At 41.2% G+C, this 18,237-nt stretch overlaps 1 protein-coding gene across 2 annotated transcripts in view; it reads left to right on the forward strand.

Annotated features, from left to right (window-relative positions):
• Window positions 1-1,140: 1,140 nt before the first annotated feature.
• cobll1b (cordon-bleu WH2 repeat protein-like 1b) overlaps window positions 1,141-18,237 on the forward strand; it is a 46,954-nt gene continuing 29,857 nt past the window's right edge. For both annotated transcript variants that reach the window (XM_017692231.2, XM_017692232.2), the window contains exons 1-2: window positions 1,141-1,404; window positions 1,965-2,048. In XM_017692231.2, coding sequence (XP_017547720.1) covers window positions 1,364-1,404; window positions 1,965-2,048 — 125 coding nt within the window. In that variant the 5' untranslated portion in view covers window positions 1,141-1,363. The remainder of the gene's footprint in view (window positions 1,405-1,964; window positions 2,049-18,237) is intronic.

Here is an 18,237-nt window from a genome sequence, read left to right on the forward strand (position 1 = left end):
TCTGGAAAAGTAGTTAAATTGTAGCTAGCTATACATTTTGGGAAAGTAGCGACAAAGTAGCTAACTACAAATTTTTCAGTAGCTATCCCATCCCTGGCTGTGGCCCTCTTGTCACTGGGGTGAAACTTTCAAGGGTACATCTCAGTACCTTTAGTCAGGGAACATAATTGTACCATAATCTATTGAAATTATAATTTCTATATTGTACTGACTCCACACACCCCATCTCGTCTCTAGACTTTTTATTTTACATTGTCTGTTTTAAACCATTAGTTTATGAAGATGTACAAATATGTACTTTTCATCTGGGACAAACATATTCAGGGTACACAACTGGACCCACTGTTGTACCTTTGAGGCTACATTTACATTGTTTGTACCTTGATGAATGAAAAATGTGCACAGAACCTTTATTTCTAGCTATGTGGGCCACGCTTTGGGCAGCCCAGGGTTAAGTCCTGAAAGCAAGATTTTAAGTTGGAAAATTCAAACAATATTACATTATTTGCCACAACAAGTAGCTCAATGCGGGGGTATTCACCTTCGAGCTGAATTACGTGAAGGTTGAAATCCCTGAGCTGTGCTGAAGGGCCGAAGCGGAACGCACAGGCGTGCTTCAATGCTTTGGCCACAAGATGCCGCTATTTTGCCAGTAATTGAGTACAGCACACTTAAACTCTGGGGTGAACGGTTTGTTGTCCTTCTGCAGTTTAGCTTCTGCCGAATTTGGGAATGGAATCAGGTGTGTTTAACAAGGTGCAGCGCTAAACTCTCGACTTAGAGGCTTAGAGCCCTTCACTAGAGTTGATACAATCTAAAACTGTGCTCTGGATTTAAACGGGTAAAATGTGCTACTGTAACTCGCAGTTTAGCGGAGTCTTGCCATTTGTAACTTACTTATTCGCTTATTTGTTTAATTACTGGTCTGACCTCGTCTCAACTCAGTGGGATTTCTGTAACGCATTCAACACTGTTCAGATCTGTTGGGGCGGTACGAGCTGAGTGAATGCAACGCAGTCCGATGATGATGCGCGCAAAGTGAAGGGGAGGTGATGGGAGGTGATGGAAGGGGGGCATTTGGCACGCAGTTCCACCATCGTGTCATGACTGGAATATGTATGCTGCTCTCTCAATTAAAGAGCGAGCGTGCGGGCGGGGAGGGAAACAGAGGAGCGACTGTTGAGTGGGGCAGGACTCCGGGAGAAATGGTGGGAGTTGCAGAATGCTAAAGTCTCCGAGGGAAGTGGGACACAAGTGATCCTACTGCGTGGAGAAGGCACGGCGATGCGTGAAGGCGAGTGCGAGAGAGGAGCGCAGGAGCGGGGATAAAATACGAGGGGACATTTTACACCAGGGGACACTGATGAGAGTGGACAGCCGCGCAGAGGATTACGGGCGATCGGGGTGAGTGTTAACCTGCCACTGCGTGACTTTTTATCTCCTTTCTGGCAGAGGAGGTCAGAGGAGGAGTGGAAAGCGATACTCTGGTGAAAGTGTTGTTACAGTGGCGGTGCAGTAAAAGTACCTTTCCAAAAACAACTTGAGTAGAAGTGCAGAAGTCCTGAGTAACTTTCAGAACTGTAGTGGAGCGTCTTAGCCTGCATCTCAGCAACCGATTCTGTTTATAGGAATCCTTTAGGTCTAGAATGAAATGATGAACCTCAGGTCAGAGATGTGACTAGTAAAGCAGATTCCTTCCCTCACAAATGTACTTGACTTAAAGATTATCTTTTAAAGTGTTGATGCTCTCTTAAAGCACATGCCAATCAAAATGTTACTTGACTACATGTTGAGTAAATCACACCCATCTGCTTACATGACAACATAAAAACCCTCATCTTCCTGGAAAGTCTGTCTAACTGTAGAGTTTGTGATGAAAGCATTAGACACCACCTGGTTATTCCAGCTAGATGAGGAAGTACATGTGTTTGAGTGTCTTTAGTGTCTTTCCCCCTGTGTTGCAGTCCCAGGGTCAACGCTATGCAGCCAAGCAGAGGTATGGACAGCGATGGTCAGCAGGGCAGCCCACACAGACGTCAGGACACACGGTAAAGCAGCCTCAATTTCCTATTCACCTTCATTCTGTCTGTTCAGGGTGTGCTGCCGTCATGCTGCAATGTAGTTATTGTAGGATTTCTATTAAACAGAAGCATATCCCAGTATTCTGTACATGAAGCATATTTATGTGTAAGATCTCTTGGCTATTGTACTATGGCACTGTGACAGCTCAGCCTTACAGTCTTGATATTGTGTCTGCTCTAACGTTTACTTTTCCAAACCCTACAGTTTCCAACCCAGTGACAGGGTTTCCATGCACAATCCATTCCATATGTTGAGAGGGAATAGCATTGCAGTGACATAACCTAAATTATGAAATAATAAGACATATCTAATTTAATGGGCTGTGGACTTATGGGAAAAAATGGAAAGAAAATACTAGCAAGGAGATACAATTACTTTATAATAATGTGTAAATTATCTTGCCCTGTCTGGTCCCCTCCTCCACAGCCTCTCTCTCTCTCTCTCTCTCTCTCTCTCTCTCTCTCTCTCTCTCTCTCTCTCTCTCTCTCTCTCTCTCTCTCTCTCTCTCACCCTCACCCACCCATGAATGCAAGTTGTCACTACAGTTGTGAGGGTTTACACATAAGCTGAAGGTGGGTGTGTATGTTTGCTGTGTGTGAGAATGGCTCTGGTTGGGTTGCTGTTTATGAAACATTCTAGCTTTAATTAAAGTCCCAGTTGTTGCAGGCATTGACACAACCTTTGACTTTTGCCTATTTCCTGCCTCAAGCCAGTGAGATGGGGGATCGTGGGAAACAAACTGTAAGCAAACCAGACAGGAATTGCTGCATTATGTAGAGTTCCACTAATTCATCGTCATATTCAGGAAATGAAGATTTAATTGCATTTGAGACCAAGTTATAAGACATATGTCTTATCTAATAAACAAAGTCACCGTTTGTTCAGAGAGGGATGGAAATTGTACCATTTGTTTGTATATCTCTGTCAAATTACATAACATAGATCATATCTTTATGGCTTTTCAGCATGGCTGGAATGTGGAATTAGGAAGCTGCAGTATAAGAGGGAGGTATGTTGTATGTTTCAGCATTTCTTCTGAAATCAAGGGTATTAATAGGGAGTTTGGCCTTCATTTACTGCAGTAACAACCTGCACTCTTTTGGGAAGGCTTTACAAAACACATTAGAACATTGCTGTGTGATTGTATTTAGCCACAAGGGCGGGTCAATTATTTCTGGTTTACGACTTCAGCTCCATCATTCCAGAGAACACAGTTCTACTGCTTCACAGACCAATGCTGGGAGCTTCATACCCCTCAGGCTGACTCTTGATATTGAGCATAGTGAAATTTGGCTCATGTGCAGCTGCTCCTAACCATCCCACTCTATTGGCAGGGCTTTTCTGTGGAAATTATATGCTGTGATAGTGCAACTGAACACCTGTCTCAGCAGTGGGTGCACCTTACAGTAGTGGAATTCAGTAACTAGGAAAGGCTTGATACTTTTGGACGTATTTTGTATTACAGGCATGAGTCTGGACTCTAGCTGCAGAGACCAGTGCCATATTAGTGCCAAATCTCATCTTTATAAACCCCTTTGAGTTGAGAGATGCTGGAAATTTGTGCTCAGGTTCAGCTTGCTGAGAATGATGTCAGCTGTCAACAGTCCAATAGCTGGAGGCATTTTCTCTGAAATCTGGGAGAGGCTGCTCCAACTGCTGTGACTCTCTTCATCCTGTAGATCCAGAAATACTAGAAATGCTCTTTTCATTTTCATTTTTTGGACATATTTTGTTAAATGTATGAGGCAATGGACCAGACTCATCATTTAAATAATAACCTGCGTCTATAATAAGCAACTTTGTCAGTGCTTCACTTCATGTAATGAAACTACAATGCTGTGGAAAAATGAGAGACCACCTGGTCAAAACTGCCATTAAGTAAGTTATTTTTCAGGAAATATTGAGATTAGATTTGAAATTATCAAGTCACATAAATAAGGGTAAAGTGAAAAGAAAATAAGTAAAATAACACGTTTCCAAAACAGAGGAGTACATAGAAAAGAGAACTTACAATTGTACACAGTACAGCTTAGACCACCAAAAGTGTCACCATCAGATAAACAGTACTCATCTTTGGGTGAGAGGAGAAAATCAAGCTCTACGCTTGCTTGAGATCTGAAAAACTCCACAAGTGTTTCTCTCCATTCTTCAACTGAGAGAAGGCAACTCAACACTATGGGTCTATAAGGATGTGCAGCTGTCAAGAAGCCCTTACTGAGAAAAGGAAATTTGAAAAATCAAACAAAGCAGCTACAGGTGTTCTCAGGACAATGGAGTCCAGACCTCAGCATCACTAAGTGTGTTTATGACTGCTTGGATTGTGAGATGCAGAAAGTGCAACCAACTTCTAAGACTGAACTTTGGAAATATGGAAAAATATCCTTGCAGATTTCCTGTAGAGAACAATGGAAGCTGTAATAAAGGCAAAGCATGGACTGATTATATACTGAAAAAAACAACATTATATTTAGTTATTGAGGCTTTTGCATAATTGTCTGTTAAATATGTGATTTCTGCCTTTTTTCCTGCCCCAGAAAAATTAATAACTGGTACCTAATGGTCATTTTAACTGGAAATTAAATAAACGAAGGGTCTCTGAATTAGTGCTGTACTGTACATTACTCTCTCTATTTGTCTCTTTCTCTCCCTCTCTTAGTCTAGCTTTCATTGGCAATCAGATGTAATTAGAAGCTTAAAAGTGAGATTGAGATTTCAAAGCTTTTCCATAGCACTTCCAACAAACTGCCTGCTTTTCCTCTCAGAAATATTTGATGTTTACTGCCAGAGGCTTTTAGTGTGAGAAAGGGGTTTTGTAATACAATGTGAGCCTTAATTGCAGGGAGATGATTGTGTAATGTGGGTGCAGAGCTTCGGTTCGTCTGGCACTGCAGGGCAGCAGTCTGCCCAGCCCGGCTGTGGTGAAACGGTGTGTGTGGAAATCCAAACAAGCTCCCCAAGACCTGCCTTATTCACTCAGCTCTACAGCTCTGCAGCTGCATCTGCACTCTGCTGTACCACACACTGCAGTTTTGCCTGCTCTATCATTGACATCACTTGAGTGTTGAGTTTTCTAAAGACAAGAAGATGGTAGAAGGTAAATGGATAGTCTGACACTGCTTGTGCAAGATCAGGTTTTAGTGTTGGAGGCACTGATGAATAAGTTTGGCAATAAAATGAAGATTTTGGTTTGGTATTTTGCATTGCTGGAACTGGCATTCTTTCTCTCTCACGACAGCTGGCTTAGGAATGTGGTGCTCAGACAACCAGCATGCAGATTTTTTTTCATTCACCTATGATGTCATTTATTCTTTTGCTTATAGACCCAGAAGATCACCATGGACACCTTCATCTGTGAGCTACAGTTCAGGCCTTGAGTTACTGCAAATCGTAGCAGATGTTTCCATTCTTTCTCTCTCCCACACACACACACAAACACACACACACACACACACACACACAGAGTCTATGGGCACAACTGTTCTCTCTAATTCAGTAATGAAAGCTATACAAAGGAAATATGTGGAAAACTGGGGGTGTAATGATTTCAATGCAGTATCAAAAAATCAAGAAATAAATCGAGAAATAAAAAGCATTCAAAAAAAGTTTGAATGTTTGAAAAAGTGTATAGAAATTTAAACTATATTACCCCTCTAACTCGCATCTCTCATTTGCTGTCTAATGTGGAAATCATCAAAATGTTCATCCAAGTGTTCAAAAAGAAAAGTGATTTTTGCTGCTTATAATCCTGTTTGCATCAAACTTTCTTTTAACAATAAAAATTACTATAATGACATTATTTCCTGCAAAACTGTTGTTGCAGAAGATTTAGTTTGTCGATAAACAAACTCCCCATCTTTAATTTCATGCATGCCACAACTTACTTCCGTCTTCTCTAGCATCTCCAAAGACTACTGCATTATCTTTCCTGACCAAAAAAAAGGGTTCCAGTATAGGCTTTTGCATTATGATGATTTTGATTTCCATGTCCTACATTAGCAAACATTTTGAAAGGTTATAATTTTTTTTTCTGTTCTAGTCCTGAATTTTGTGGCCACTGATAGTTAAACAAACTGATGATGTAACTGATTGGCCACCTAGTCTCATGCCTGCCAAAGGCTGAAACACTGAAACATCCTGGACCAGAAAATGGTCTAAATTTGAGGATCTCAGTTCTAGTAGTAATGATTTTTATTGCTTGTTTTGTTTCAATAGCTTTTTTGATTTTTGAGAACTTCTCTGACCTAAACCATTCTGTGTATTATATAGTTCTCAGCTCACTAAAATATAAATATTTTTCACATATAAAATATCAAAAATCAAATCGATCTTAATCTTGACTTTAGAATCAGAAATTGGATCATCATTGTAGCCATTATCGCACCCTGAGGAAATACATATTAACTTTTCACACACCCAGTTAAACACATAGAAACATGCAGACATTAATTAATGTATCAACAAATTATGGTTAATCTATTTTTCTTCGCTCTAAATGTATGCAAGTCTTCACTGTCTGCTGTAAGACTGCTTTAACTTCTATAACTGCTTTTGTAAGTACAACCCCAATTCCAAAGAAGTTGGGACATTGTGTAAAACATAAATAAAAACAGAATACGATGATTTGCAAATCCTTTTCAACCTATATTCAATTGAATACACTACAAAGACAAGATATTTAATGTTCAAACAGATAAACTTTATTGTTTTTTGCAAATATTCACTCATTTTGAATTTGATGCCTGTAACACTTTCCAAAGAAGTTGGGACAGGGGCATGTTTACCACTGTGTTATGTCACCTTTCCTTTTAACAACACTTAATAACTGTTTGGGAACTGAGGGCACTAATTGTTGAAGCTTTGTAGGTGGAATTCTTTACCATTCTTGTTTGATGTACAACTCCAGTTGCTCAACAGTCCGGGGTCTCTGTTGTCGTATTTTGTGCTTCATAATGTACCACACATTTTCAATGTGAGACAGGTCTGGACTGCAGGCAGGCCAGTCTAGTACCCGCACTCTTTTACTACGAAGCCACGCTGTTGTAACATGTGCAGAATGTGGCTTGGCATTGTCTTGCTGAAATAAGCAGGGACCTCCCTGAAAAAGACGTTGCTTGGATGGCAGCATATGTTGCTCCAAAACCTGCATGTACCTTTCAGCATTAATGGTGCCTTCACAGATGTGCAAGTTACCCATGCCATGGGCACTAACACCCCCCCACACCATCAGAGATGCTGGCTTTTGAACTTTGTGCTGATAACAAACTGGACAGTCCTTTTCCTCTTTGGCCCGGAGGACACGACGTCCATGATTTCCAAAAATAATTTGAAATGTGGACTCGTCAGACCACAGGACAATTTTCCACTTTGCATCAGTCCATCTCAGATGACCTCGGGCCCAGAGAAGCCGGCAGTGTTTCTGGGTGGTGTTGATATATGGCTTTTGCTTTGCATGGCAGAGTTTTAACTTACACTTATAGATGGAGCGACGAACTGTGTTCACTGACAGTGGTTTTCTGAAGTGTTCCTGAGCCCATGTGGTAATATCCGTTACAGAATGATGTCGGTTTTTAATGCAGTGCCGCCTGAGGGATCGAAGGTCACAGGCATTCAATGTTGGTCTTCTGCCTCGTCTCTTACTTGCAGAGATTTCTCCAGATTCTCTGAATCTTTTGATGATATTATGGACTGTAGATGATGAAATTCCTAAATTCCTTGCAATTGCACATTCAGAAAAGTTGGATTATAAACTGTTGGATTATTTGCTCACACAGTTGTTCACAAAGTGGTGAACCTCCTTGCTTGTGAACGACTGAGCCTTTCAGTGATGCTCCTTTTATACCTAATCATGACACTCACCTGTTTCCAATTAACCTATTCACCTGTGGAATGTGCTGAACAGGTGTTTTTTGAGCATTCCTTAACTTTCCCAGTCTTTTGTTGCCCCTGTCCCAACTTCTTTGGAACGTGTTGCAGGTATCAAATTCAAAATGAGTGAATATTTGCAAAAAACAATAGAGTTTATCAGTTTGAACATAAAATATCTTGTCTTTGTAGTGTATTCAACTGAATATAGGTTGAAAAGGATTTGCAAATCATCGTATTCTGTTTTTATTTATGTTTTGCCCAACGTCCCAGCTTCATTGGAATTAGGGCTGTATAAGTATGTTCTGGAACATAGTGCAGTCTATGCACTGCTTTAGAGAAAATGTACCTCTACATCATGAAATATATGCTTCATTTGTCCCTGAGTTTGTAGGGGAGCTTTTGAATAAAGCTCCTTCAGAGCTACATAATGCTCTCTGTGTCTTCACGTGTCATATATCTACTGTACATACCATACGTCATGACTCCCCCACATACCACGCAAGCACAAACACACACACATCTCCTACTCTCCCCTCGCTCTCAGCAGCCACTTTTCACACCATTGCGTCTGGTACTTTTTTGCTGAACTTTGAAAAAGCACATTTTCCAGGATCCTGAAGAGGAAAATAGTTGCATGTCTGCTCTGTGGCGGTGGTTCAGACTTTAGTGATTCAGATTCAGTGTATTGGTCCTCTCTGAGCAGTATGAGCTCTTTCATGGTGAATGATTTCTGCCTCAGAAGGCAGAAGCAGTGAGTGGCAGATCTCCAGGGAACAGGGGAACATGGGGTGACTGTACAGGGTAAATGGGGTGTCTTTGTAAAAAGAATTGATGTTTTTTAGGGGATGGTGATGTGACAAGCACCAATCCACCTTTTTCTCTCTTTATAGCAGTTCCTGTATAGGAACTCTGAACTGAGTACTGATCTGATAATAGTGATATGTTAGGACATCTGTGTTTTGTAGTAGCAAGGTAACAATATACTAAAGCAATGAGTCACAACAGGCCATGTTTTAACTAACATACTGTTATATCAGAGAAATGCATGATTTAAATATAAATGTGATAAAATAATCACATTTTAAAATAAATACTTCAAATTAAAATAAAAAATAATCACAAATTTTCACAAAATCACAAAATTTCCCACCAATTAATGTAATTTGTTACGAGCATATTATTGTTGCAACCATGGACTACTGAAAGAGAACTTTCAGCTGCCTATCATTGTACATTGCAGTCATTTTACAAAGTTAATGTAATTTCCTAACCTATAATAATGAAGACATCACCATATAACAATGTTTAATGCGACAAACGCACCTTGGAAGTGGTATTTGCCCATGAAATTATCACCACTAATATTAATAGCGCCTCAATGTGATTTCCTGTGTTGTATTAGCATCAAACTAATAAAACATTTTACTACTGTATTTACTTTTTACACAACTTTTTAACATAGACATCTAAAGAGCATAAGACATTCAAGTAACCTATTCTGTTCTTTCATTTGTAATTTTACACTGAATTGTTTAGAAAACACAATTTGATCAACCCTCAGAGAAACCATTAAAAGGTTGTTGTTGATTCCAAATGGTGTCCAATGGCCAGTAATGGTATTTTGTGTTTTCCTGAAGGGCTGTTGTAAAAGATTCAAATGGTTTAAGTGTTCTGGAGCTGATTTGGCATCCTATGGGGAATACTTGTCTCTTGTGGTCTTTAATGTTAACCATTAAGTGAGTTCCTATTACAAAGTAAAACCGTTGTAATGGTAATTTTTCAGCAGGAAATTCAGAGTAATGTAAGGAGCCATTTAGCTTGTTTATCTTGCTATGCTTTAACTTAGTTGTTAAGAAAATAATAATAATAATAATAATAATAATAATAAAAATTGGGATTCAGGTTCCTTTAATAAGTGTGGGGCCATGCACCCCAATAGTTGAGAGAGATTTTTACGAAGCTGCTGGTATGCACCGTAATGCTGGCTTTACCTACTCACTTTTCTTCTCCTTCTACCCATTTTGCTTTATGTTAAGTTTAGCTTGAGTGCATGGAACCAAATAAATGCAGACATGCTTTAGAACATGCTTTTATGTGACTTACTGCAGTAAAACAACTAAGCTAATGCAACTGGATATTACCCTAGAGCAGCTAAGTTAGCTGTAGCCATGGAACTTTTAGAAGTAGGAAATGTTCCTCCTGTACTTCTCTACGGCCAGGTAACAGGAACAGAAGAAGATAACAAAGGCTTAAGGATAATGTTGGTTTGGATTAGTTAAATTGTGAAAATTGTGTTAATTGTGAAAATGGTTTCTCGAGCAGGGAACTCTATTAGCATGCAAGTCACTATGAATCCACACCAAAAAGATTGAATGCACTTGGTTGCAGTAGCATCTATTAGAATGACATGCTAAGTAGTTTTTTAAATATGTTGAGTTGCACAGTATTATATGATTTATTATGTGATTTTTTAAATTTTTTTTTATTGTAACTGTTAATGCAAAAATGCATATAAACTAAAAAAGTAGGTCATGTCTATTGGGTGTGGTTGGGGTTTTGTTGTGATTAAATTGATAATCATGATTTTTAGCTACCTTTTAGAGATCGCCCAGACTTATTAGATAACATATTAGACAATGTATTACAAATTCTAATTGCAAAATATCTGATATTTGATCCAGCATTTTCTGCTGATATCTGCCCAATATCGATAACTGGATTCAGATTGATGCCGTCTCTAATTATGTCTGGTCTATATGAGTAGGTCAGTATCAGTGCGTCTGTAGAGTGGAGGAATAAAGTGCCTTTATTTTGCAATTTGAAAACAGAATAGCAAGCATAAAGCAGGAGAATGTACTGGTTGGGTTGGGAATCACATGGGTTCAGGGATGGGTGAGGTCAGCGCAAGTGTGAGTTCCTTGTGTGTGATGTGTTTTTTTGGTTGCACTACAAGAGACCATGATTTATCGCTGTTTTATATCTGTACAGCCAAGCTAAGAGCAAGACGCACGCATGCCAGGCCACATATTTCCCTTGTCACAAACAGGCATACTTTTACCCTGGCATACTTACACATATTCACTTGCAGTATTCTTTCTGCTTCCACAACTATGCGCACCCGTTCAAATGCACACAAACATGCAGATGTGAAATGATGCATTAACAAAACATGTTTGGTGTTGTTACAGTATGTCAGAAAGTGACTCTGAAATAAAACAGGTTGTTTCAACAAAGTACATGTTTAGTCTGTTCCTACATTTCAGTACTGTATTCACTGGCACAGACTATTCCACCTCTATTTAGATGTGAATTGAGTCTAAAACCTCAATCTTTCCATGTATTAAACTGATAATACGGTAATGTATGTTGTTGATTTTTTGTAGTGATGTTTTAAAACAGCAAGACAGGTATTATAATGAAATAATACATGTTATTCTAATATGATTCCTGTTTGTCAGTGGAAGTTCATGTCTATGATCTCTGTAATCCAACAGAGGTGCAGATGGGGAGGTGGCAGGGGAAGGATTGTTGAAGGAGTGTTGCACCATATGTTCTATGTGAACTAGTTAAATGCAGTAGAAAAGTATGTGTGCAAACAAAAAAGAAATAAAAGAACAAGTCCCATAAATTACTTTACTGCTGTATGAAAATAATTTATACAATTTACATGTTTTTTAAAATCGTACAGTAATGGCATCTCACAGAGTGAGGTGATTTTGGCAACGCTGCATTGGATCCTGGATCGGGGCCTTGTCGTGGTGGAAGGGCTTGTATGGTCTAGGGATCTTCAGAGCTAAGTTGTCAGGAGCAATATGCTTCTGGTAAGGTCTGGGAAGGGAAGACTGATGGACTGATGTCAGAGGCCCCTGTTCAAAATGATGTCAACTCCCACCTCCGGGAGAGCTTTTCTCATGTCCTGGAGGAGGTAGGGGACGTGGAGTCTGAATGGACCCTGTTCAAAACCTCCATTGTGGAAGTTGCCAGGAGTAGCTAAGACCAAAAACTTGTGGGTGCCTGTCAAGGTAGTAACCCAAGAACCCCCTAATGGAGATAGGTGGTGAGGGAGGCCATTAAGCTGAAGTAAGAGGCCTTTAGGGACTGGATGGCCCAGACTCCTGACTCAGCAGATAGGTACCGACAGCCAAAAAAAAAGGTGGCAACCGCAACTGTGTCAGAAGCAAAATCCAGGGTGTGGGAGGAGTTTGGTCAAGCCATGGAAAAAGACTTTTGGTCTGCCTCAAGGAGGTTCTGGACAACTGTCCGGTGACTAAGGAGCAGTCGGGGTGGCTGCGCCCAAGCTGTATTCAGCAAGGGTGAAAAACTGACTTCAAATGAGGATATTATCGGTTGGTGAAAGGAGCACTTTGAGGAATTCCTTAATCCGGGAGACATGCCTCCTTCACGGGAGTCAGGGCCAGAGGCTTCTGATCAAGCTCCAGTTCCCTGGTGGAGGTCGCTGAGGTGGTTGACAAGCTCCTCAGGGGCAAGGCACTGGGGGTGGATGAGATCCAGAGATGCTTAAGGCTCTGGATATTGTGGAGCTGTCATGGCTAACGTGCTTCTGCAATATTACATGGACCTCGGGAACAGTACCCTTGGACTGGAAGACTGGGGTGGTGGTCCCTATTTTTAAAAAAAGGGGACCAGAGGGTGTGCGCCAACTATTGGGGTATCACACTGCTTAGCCTCCCTGGGAAAATCTATGCCAAAGTGCTGGAAAGGAGACTTTGACCAATAGTTGAACCTCAGATTGAGGAGGAACAATGCGGATTCCGTCCCGGTCGTGGAACCACGTGGACCAGCTTTTCACCCTCTCACGGATTGTTGAGCGGGCGTGGGAGTTTGCCAACCCAGTCTACATGTGTTTTGTTTTTGACCGTGTTCCCCAATATATCTTGTGGGAGGTCCTCCGGGAGTATGGGGTGCCGGGGCTACTACTCCGGGCCATTCAAGTGTTAGCGTTGAACTCCACCAGGGTTGTGCCCTGTCTCCACTCCTGTTTGTGGTATTCATGAACAGAGTGTCAAGGCGTAGCCAGGTTCAACAGGGCATTATGTGTAAAGGCTGGAGGGTGGCATCTCTGCTATTTGCAGATGATGTTGTTCTTTTGGCTGGATTACATGGATGCCTCCAGCGCTCACTGTAGCGGTTTGCAACTGAGTGTGAAGCAGTTGGTATGTGGATCAGCACCACTAAATCCATGGTCTTAGCCCAGAAAAGGATGGCATGCCCACTCCAGGTAAGGGGAAAGGACTTGCCCCAGGTGGAGGAGTTTAAGTATCTTGGGGTCTTGTTCACGAGTGATAGAAAGAGGGATTGTGAGATCGGCCGCAGGCTGGGACAGGTGGCAGCAGTAATGCGGTCACTGTACCAGACTGTAAGTCTGAAGAGGGAGCTGAGCCATAAGGCAAAGCTCTCTGTTTACGGTCGATCTACATCCCGACCCTCACCTATGGTCATGAGCTGTGGGTAATGACCGAGAGAACGAGATCGCAAATACAAGCGGTGGAAATGAGCTTTTTTCGCAGGGTGGCAGGCTACGATCTATTTGACAGAGCGAGGAGCTCTGTCATCCAGGAGGAGCTCAGAGTAGAGCCGCTAATCCTCTGGCTGAGGTGGTTCGGGCATCTGATCCGGATGCCCCCTGGACGCCTCCCACTTGGGGTATACCAGGCATGGTATCCCGGGACAAGACCCTGGGGTCGTCCTAGGACCCGCAGGAGGGATTATATCTCCAAGTCGTCCTGGGAGCAGCTTGGGGTCCCCGGAAATGTGCTGGAGGAAGTTGCGCGGGACAGAGTCATCTGGGATTCTCTGCTCTCTCAGCTGCTATCATGGCCCTAACTGGACTAAGCAGTTAACGACGACAATGATGATGATGATGATGCATTGCTGTGGTTGGCTCACCACACTTTACTGCGAAATACATAATGAGAAAAAGTTGGATGTTTGTTATGAAGTGTTTGATTAAAATCATATTGCAATGGAAAAATTATCTGTGGATCATGTTTGATTCAGCAGTTTTCAGACTTTGGAGTCGTTTGGAATAAAAACATTTAATGTATGTCTTTTTTTGATTAAAGAGCAACGGGGACAGCCATTTGTCAGTGAAGAAGCATAGAACTGTTGGGGGGTCATTGACGTTTTTTGGAAGCTACTAGGCATGTGATCTCCTACTGCTGGTGTGTCTTTGGCAAGTATCTGTGCACAGACAATGCACCTTTGTGTCTGAAGAAAGGATGCTGTGTAATGGCTGTAATTATGACTCCAGGCAAAATGCTGTTTTCTGCACTCACTTATATGTAAACGTTGACTCTTCACTCAAATCTTTTATATTCACACATGCCTGCACACGGCCGCCGACTGACAGACTCAATTATGTGTAGGATTTGATTTTGTCTGGAACTGTTAGTGCTGAGAACTCCTAATTCCGGTGTGCTTATCTTGTAAATAGTACATGATATTCCTGTAAACTTGTGATTGGAAGCAGCTTCTCATTGCCTCCTTATCTAAATACTTGGCAGATGTTATGACCAGCATCCAGAGAGAGTTTGTGCGAGAGTGTGAGAGAGAGAGAGAGTGAGAGAGAGAGAGAGAGAGAGAGAGAGAGAGAGAGAGAGAGAGAGAAAGAGAGGTTTCTCTCAAGTTCAGATGACCTTGGCTAGCAGTGTCTGTATCTGTGTATGTGCTGGGAATCTTGTGCGCAGGATGTTTTGGGCCCAGGAGAAGCTGCGGGTGAATGGCAGGGTGGGCGTCCATCAGGGAGTACGCTGACCTTGTTTATGATCTTTTACAGAGGGGTTACAGAGGGATCACCCCTTTAACTATATAACTCCACTGAACTCCAATTACTGTGTAACCATTTTTTAAAAAAAAGCAAATGTAAATGTACTGTGACTTTCTAAACTTAATGACCTTCCAGCCCTGCCCTCCCATTGGGCTAATGTTTTCTCTGGATTTTTTCTGTCTTATTTAGTGGCTGGAATGGAACGATTTATATCATGGAGTCGTTATAGGAGAGACGATAAGCGTGCATGTTTTGTAATATCTTTGAGATGGTAATCTTATCTCTGTAAGCGAGTTAGCAAGCGCTTACAGCCAGGTTTGGGTCAGCCTAGGGGTGCAGTGTGGGAAAAAACACTTTGTTTTGCTTTGAATAATGGGGGATGCACAGAGGATATGGGGAGTTCACATATAGAATTACACCCCCCCCCCCAAAACCCCTACCCCCACTCACCTCTCTCTCTCTCTCTCTCTCTCTCTCTCTCTCTCCCACAGAGCTTTTGGAGTAATGGCCTTCCCAGACCTTCCCTAAGCAGGCTGTGTTTACTGTTAGCAACCTCTCTTACCATATTACCAGCTGTGGTGCTGGCTCTGGGCTTTGTCATTCCGTGGGGAATACCCCTCTCTTTACCTCCCACCCTCTGCTTGCCTTACTGCCGCCTGTCAGACATCCTCCTCTTTAACAACCTTTCCCGAAGAACCTAACCCCTCCTATTTTAACCTCAATACACTGAATCCTTATCATCTAATGTGTCCCCCCACAATAAAAGGCCATGCTGCATATGCAGCAGTGCATTTAAAGGCAAGGAGAATGGAGGAGAATGGCATTTGTAGTCACTCTGTTGATTTAACACACAGCCCTGTTTTGCAAACTCAGTATAATGCTTTCATTCATGGCTGTCACACCTTCCAAGCAGCTCTGCGGAGAGATTCTGTCAGCGGAGTGCGTTTTTAGCATTCCCCCTGTTTTTATAAGGGCAAAGGAAACCTGGCAAGATCAACAGGGCAGAAGAGGATGGAAACTAAGGAACAAAAAAAACTCACAACATGTAGCTCTGCTTTACTGCTGCCTACAGCCTGCTGTGTGTGAGAGAGCCACAACTGTGATCTCAAGGTCACCTCTTCCGGCCTTTATGCATCTCCAATTGAATGCAGCTCACTGAATAATACTTTCCACAGTGCAAACAATGATTCAGAAATCCAAATAGCCCTCTCTGTAAAGTTTGTTAAATAAGGGGTGAGTTTTTTTTTTTTTTGTGTGTACGCTCCAGTGGGATTATGGGTCATGTTTGAACATGCGGGAGGTGCGTGAGTGTCTCAGGGTGTAATCTCCATTTTAAAGGATAAGAGTGGATTTTTTTGGTGCCTTTCCCTTTTTTCTTAATTGATTATTTCAATGGGCAGCAATGCCCCTCCTGTCTTAATCTTCTCAGTAATGACTCAATCAGAATGATTTTCTGAGTTAAAATACACATGAATTTTTGTGTGCATTGACGTCAACCTTTGCAAGTTTTTCACATCAATAAAACAAAAAAATTATACCGTGACCAGTATTAGCTCCTGAAGACACAGTGCCTTGCAAAAGTATTCAGTGCACTTAAAAGTCATGTGGATTATAAATGATACGTAGACTATTCAAGCCAGCATTTTCAGTGCAAATCAGTATGTTTTTAAAGCATATTTTCTTTTGCTTATAATCATTAATCATTGCTTATAATTATTCATACAATTAAAAACTGAAAAACACTGCTTGCATAAAAATCCAATCTTTACAGCCTAATATTTTGTAGAACCACCTTTTGCTGCAATAGCTTTACGTCTGTTTGGGTGAATTTCTACCAGCCTTGCGCACTGTTTGGGAGAGATTTTTTTCCATTCTTTCTGTTGGATTTGTTTTGTTGCCAGGTTTGTTGGATCACACTTGTGTACCACAGTTTTCAAATATTGCCACAGAGTCGCCAATGCATTGAGATCTGGACTTTGTCATTGTAGAATATTCATCTTTTTTGTTGTTTACCCACTCCTGTGTTGCTTTGGCCTTGTGCTTGGTATCACTCTCCTGCTAAAAGGTGAAGTTTCTCCAAAGCTTCAGTTTTTAGCAGACTACAGCAGGTTGTATTTCATTGTCTCCCTGTATTTTGCACCATCCATCCTTCAGATGCAAAAAAAGCATTCCTACAACATGATGCTGCCAACCCATGCTTTACTGTTGGGTTGGTGTTTGTTGAAGAATGGGCATTTTTGTCTCATCTGACCACAAATAACATCCTACATTTTAGCTGGGTCACTCTGATGCTTTCTGATGATGGCAAACTTCATATGTGCTTTGACATGTTCTTTCATGAGTAGTGACTTCTTCCTAGTCACCATTCCATACAGGCCAGTTGTATGCAGAGCTCTTCATATGTCTGGTGCACTGTCATTCCATTCTTGGCCACTGAACTCTGTAGCTCATTCACAGTAATTACTGGCCTATCAGTGGCTTCCTTCACAAGTCCCTCTCTTGCTATAACATTGCATTTTGAGGGAAGGCCATGTATAGGCAGTGCCTAGATTGATGCTGCTTCCATTTCCCAGTTGATTCAACAGTGCCACTGGGATATTCAAACCCTTTTTATGTTGTATATTATTTTGTAGCCTTTTCTTATTGTTCGCATGTCTATATCTCTAATGTCAATGGAATGCTCTTTGGTTGTCATTTTCTCAGCTTTCTGTCAGATTCACAATCTGTCCATGTTACTTGAAAACTTGTTACTGTGTAACTTGGAAATTGCACAGCACAGGGATTGAATACTTATGCAAACAGTAACAAGAAAGTACAGTATGGCATAATAACGTCATTAATGTTTTCAGCAGTTGAGTGAAAATTGGAGATGGCTGTTTAAAACCTCAGAGAATTCCTTCTGCCTGATCACATTAATGCTCAGTATGTCAGCAATCCATCCGTCTGTAGACCTAATGAACTACAGTCGGCTTTGCTATGCTTCCCTGATCTGTCTGAGAGTCATCCCATCATCCTGATCGGATCACAGACATAGCACTCTTAACCCTCACCCAAATCTCTGCTAAATCTGGAGAGGCAGGATCTGGGCCTGAACCTGAATAGAATATGGAAAAATCACACTTGGTCAAGGAACACATTGGCATGTTGTTAAAGGGAAATGAGTCTGTGACATAAAAACACTGTCTGTGTCAAATACACCTGCAGTGTATTTGTAATAGACACTAATTGATGTAATAAGACACACTGATGATGCCTTAATGTCCTTTAAATATGTACATCATTTTTTCAAGTTATTGTCAACAATAAGTTAAGTGAAAGTCAAATTGTACTAAAGTAATACATAGTACTGTGCAAAAGTAAGAGACCACCCTTCATTTATTTAATTTCCATAAATGTAATTCTTAAAATAACCGTTATATACAAGTTATTTTTCAGGAGAAGGGTGGTCTCTGATTCCTATTCGAATGTTTGGAATCACCGTTCAATAATTTTTAATCACAGTT

The sequence above is a fragment of the Pygocentrus nattereri genome, chromosome 6 (genome assembly GCF_015220715.1).
Source record: "Pygocentrus nattereri isolate fPygNat1 chromosome 6, fPygNat1.pri, whole genome shotgun sequence".
NCBI classification, from domain to species: Eukaryota; Metazoa; Chordata; class Actinopteri; order Characiformes; family Serrasalmidae; genus Pygocentrus; species Pygocentrus nattereri.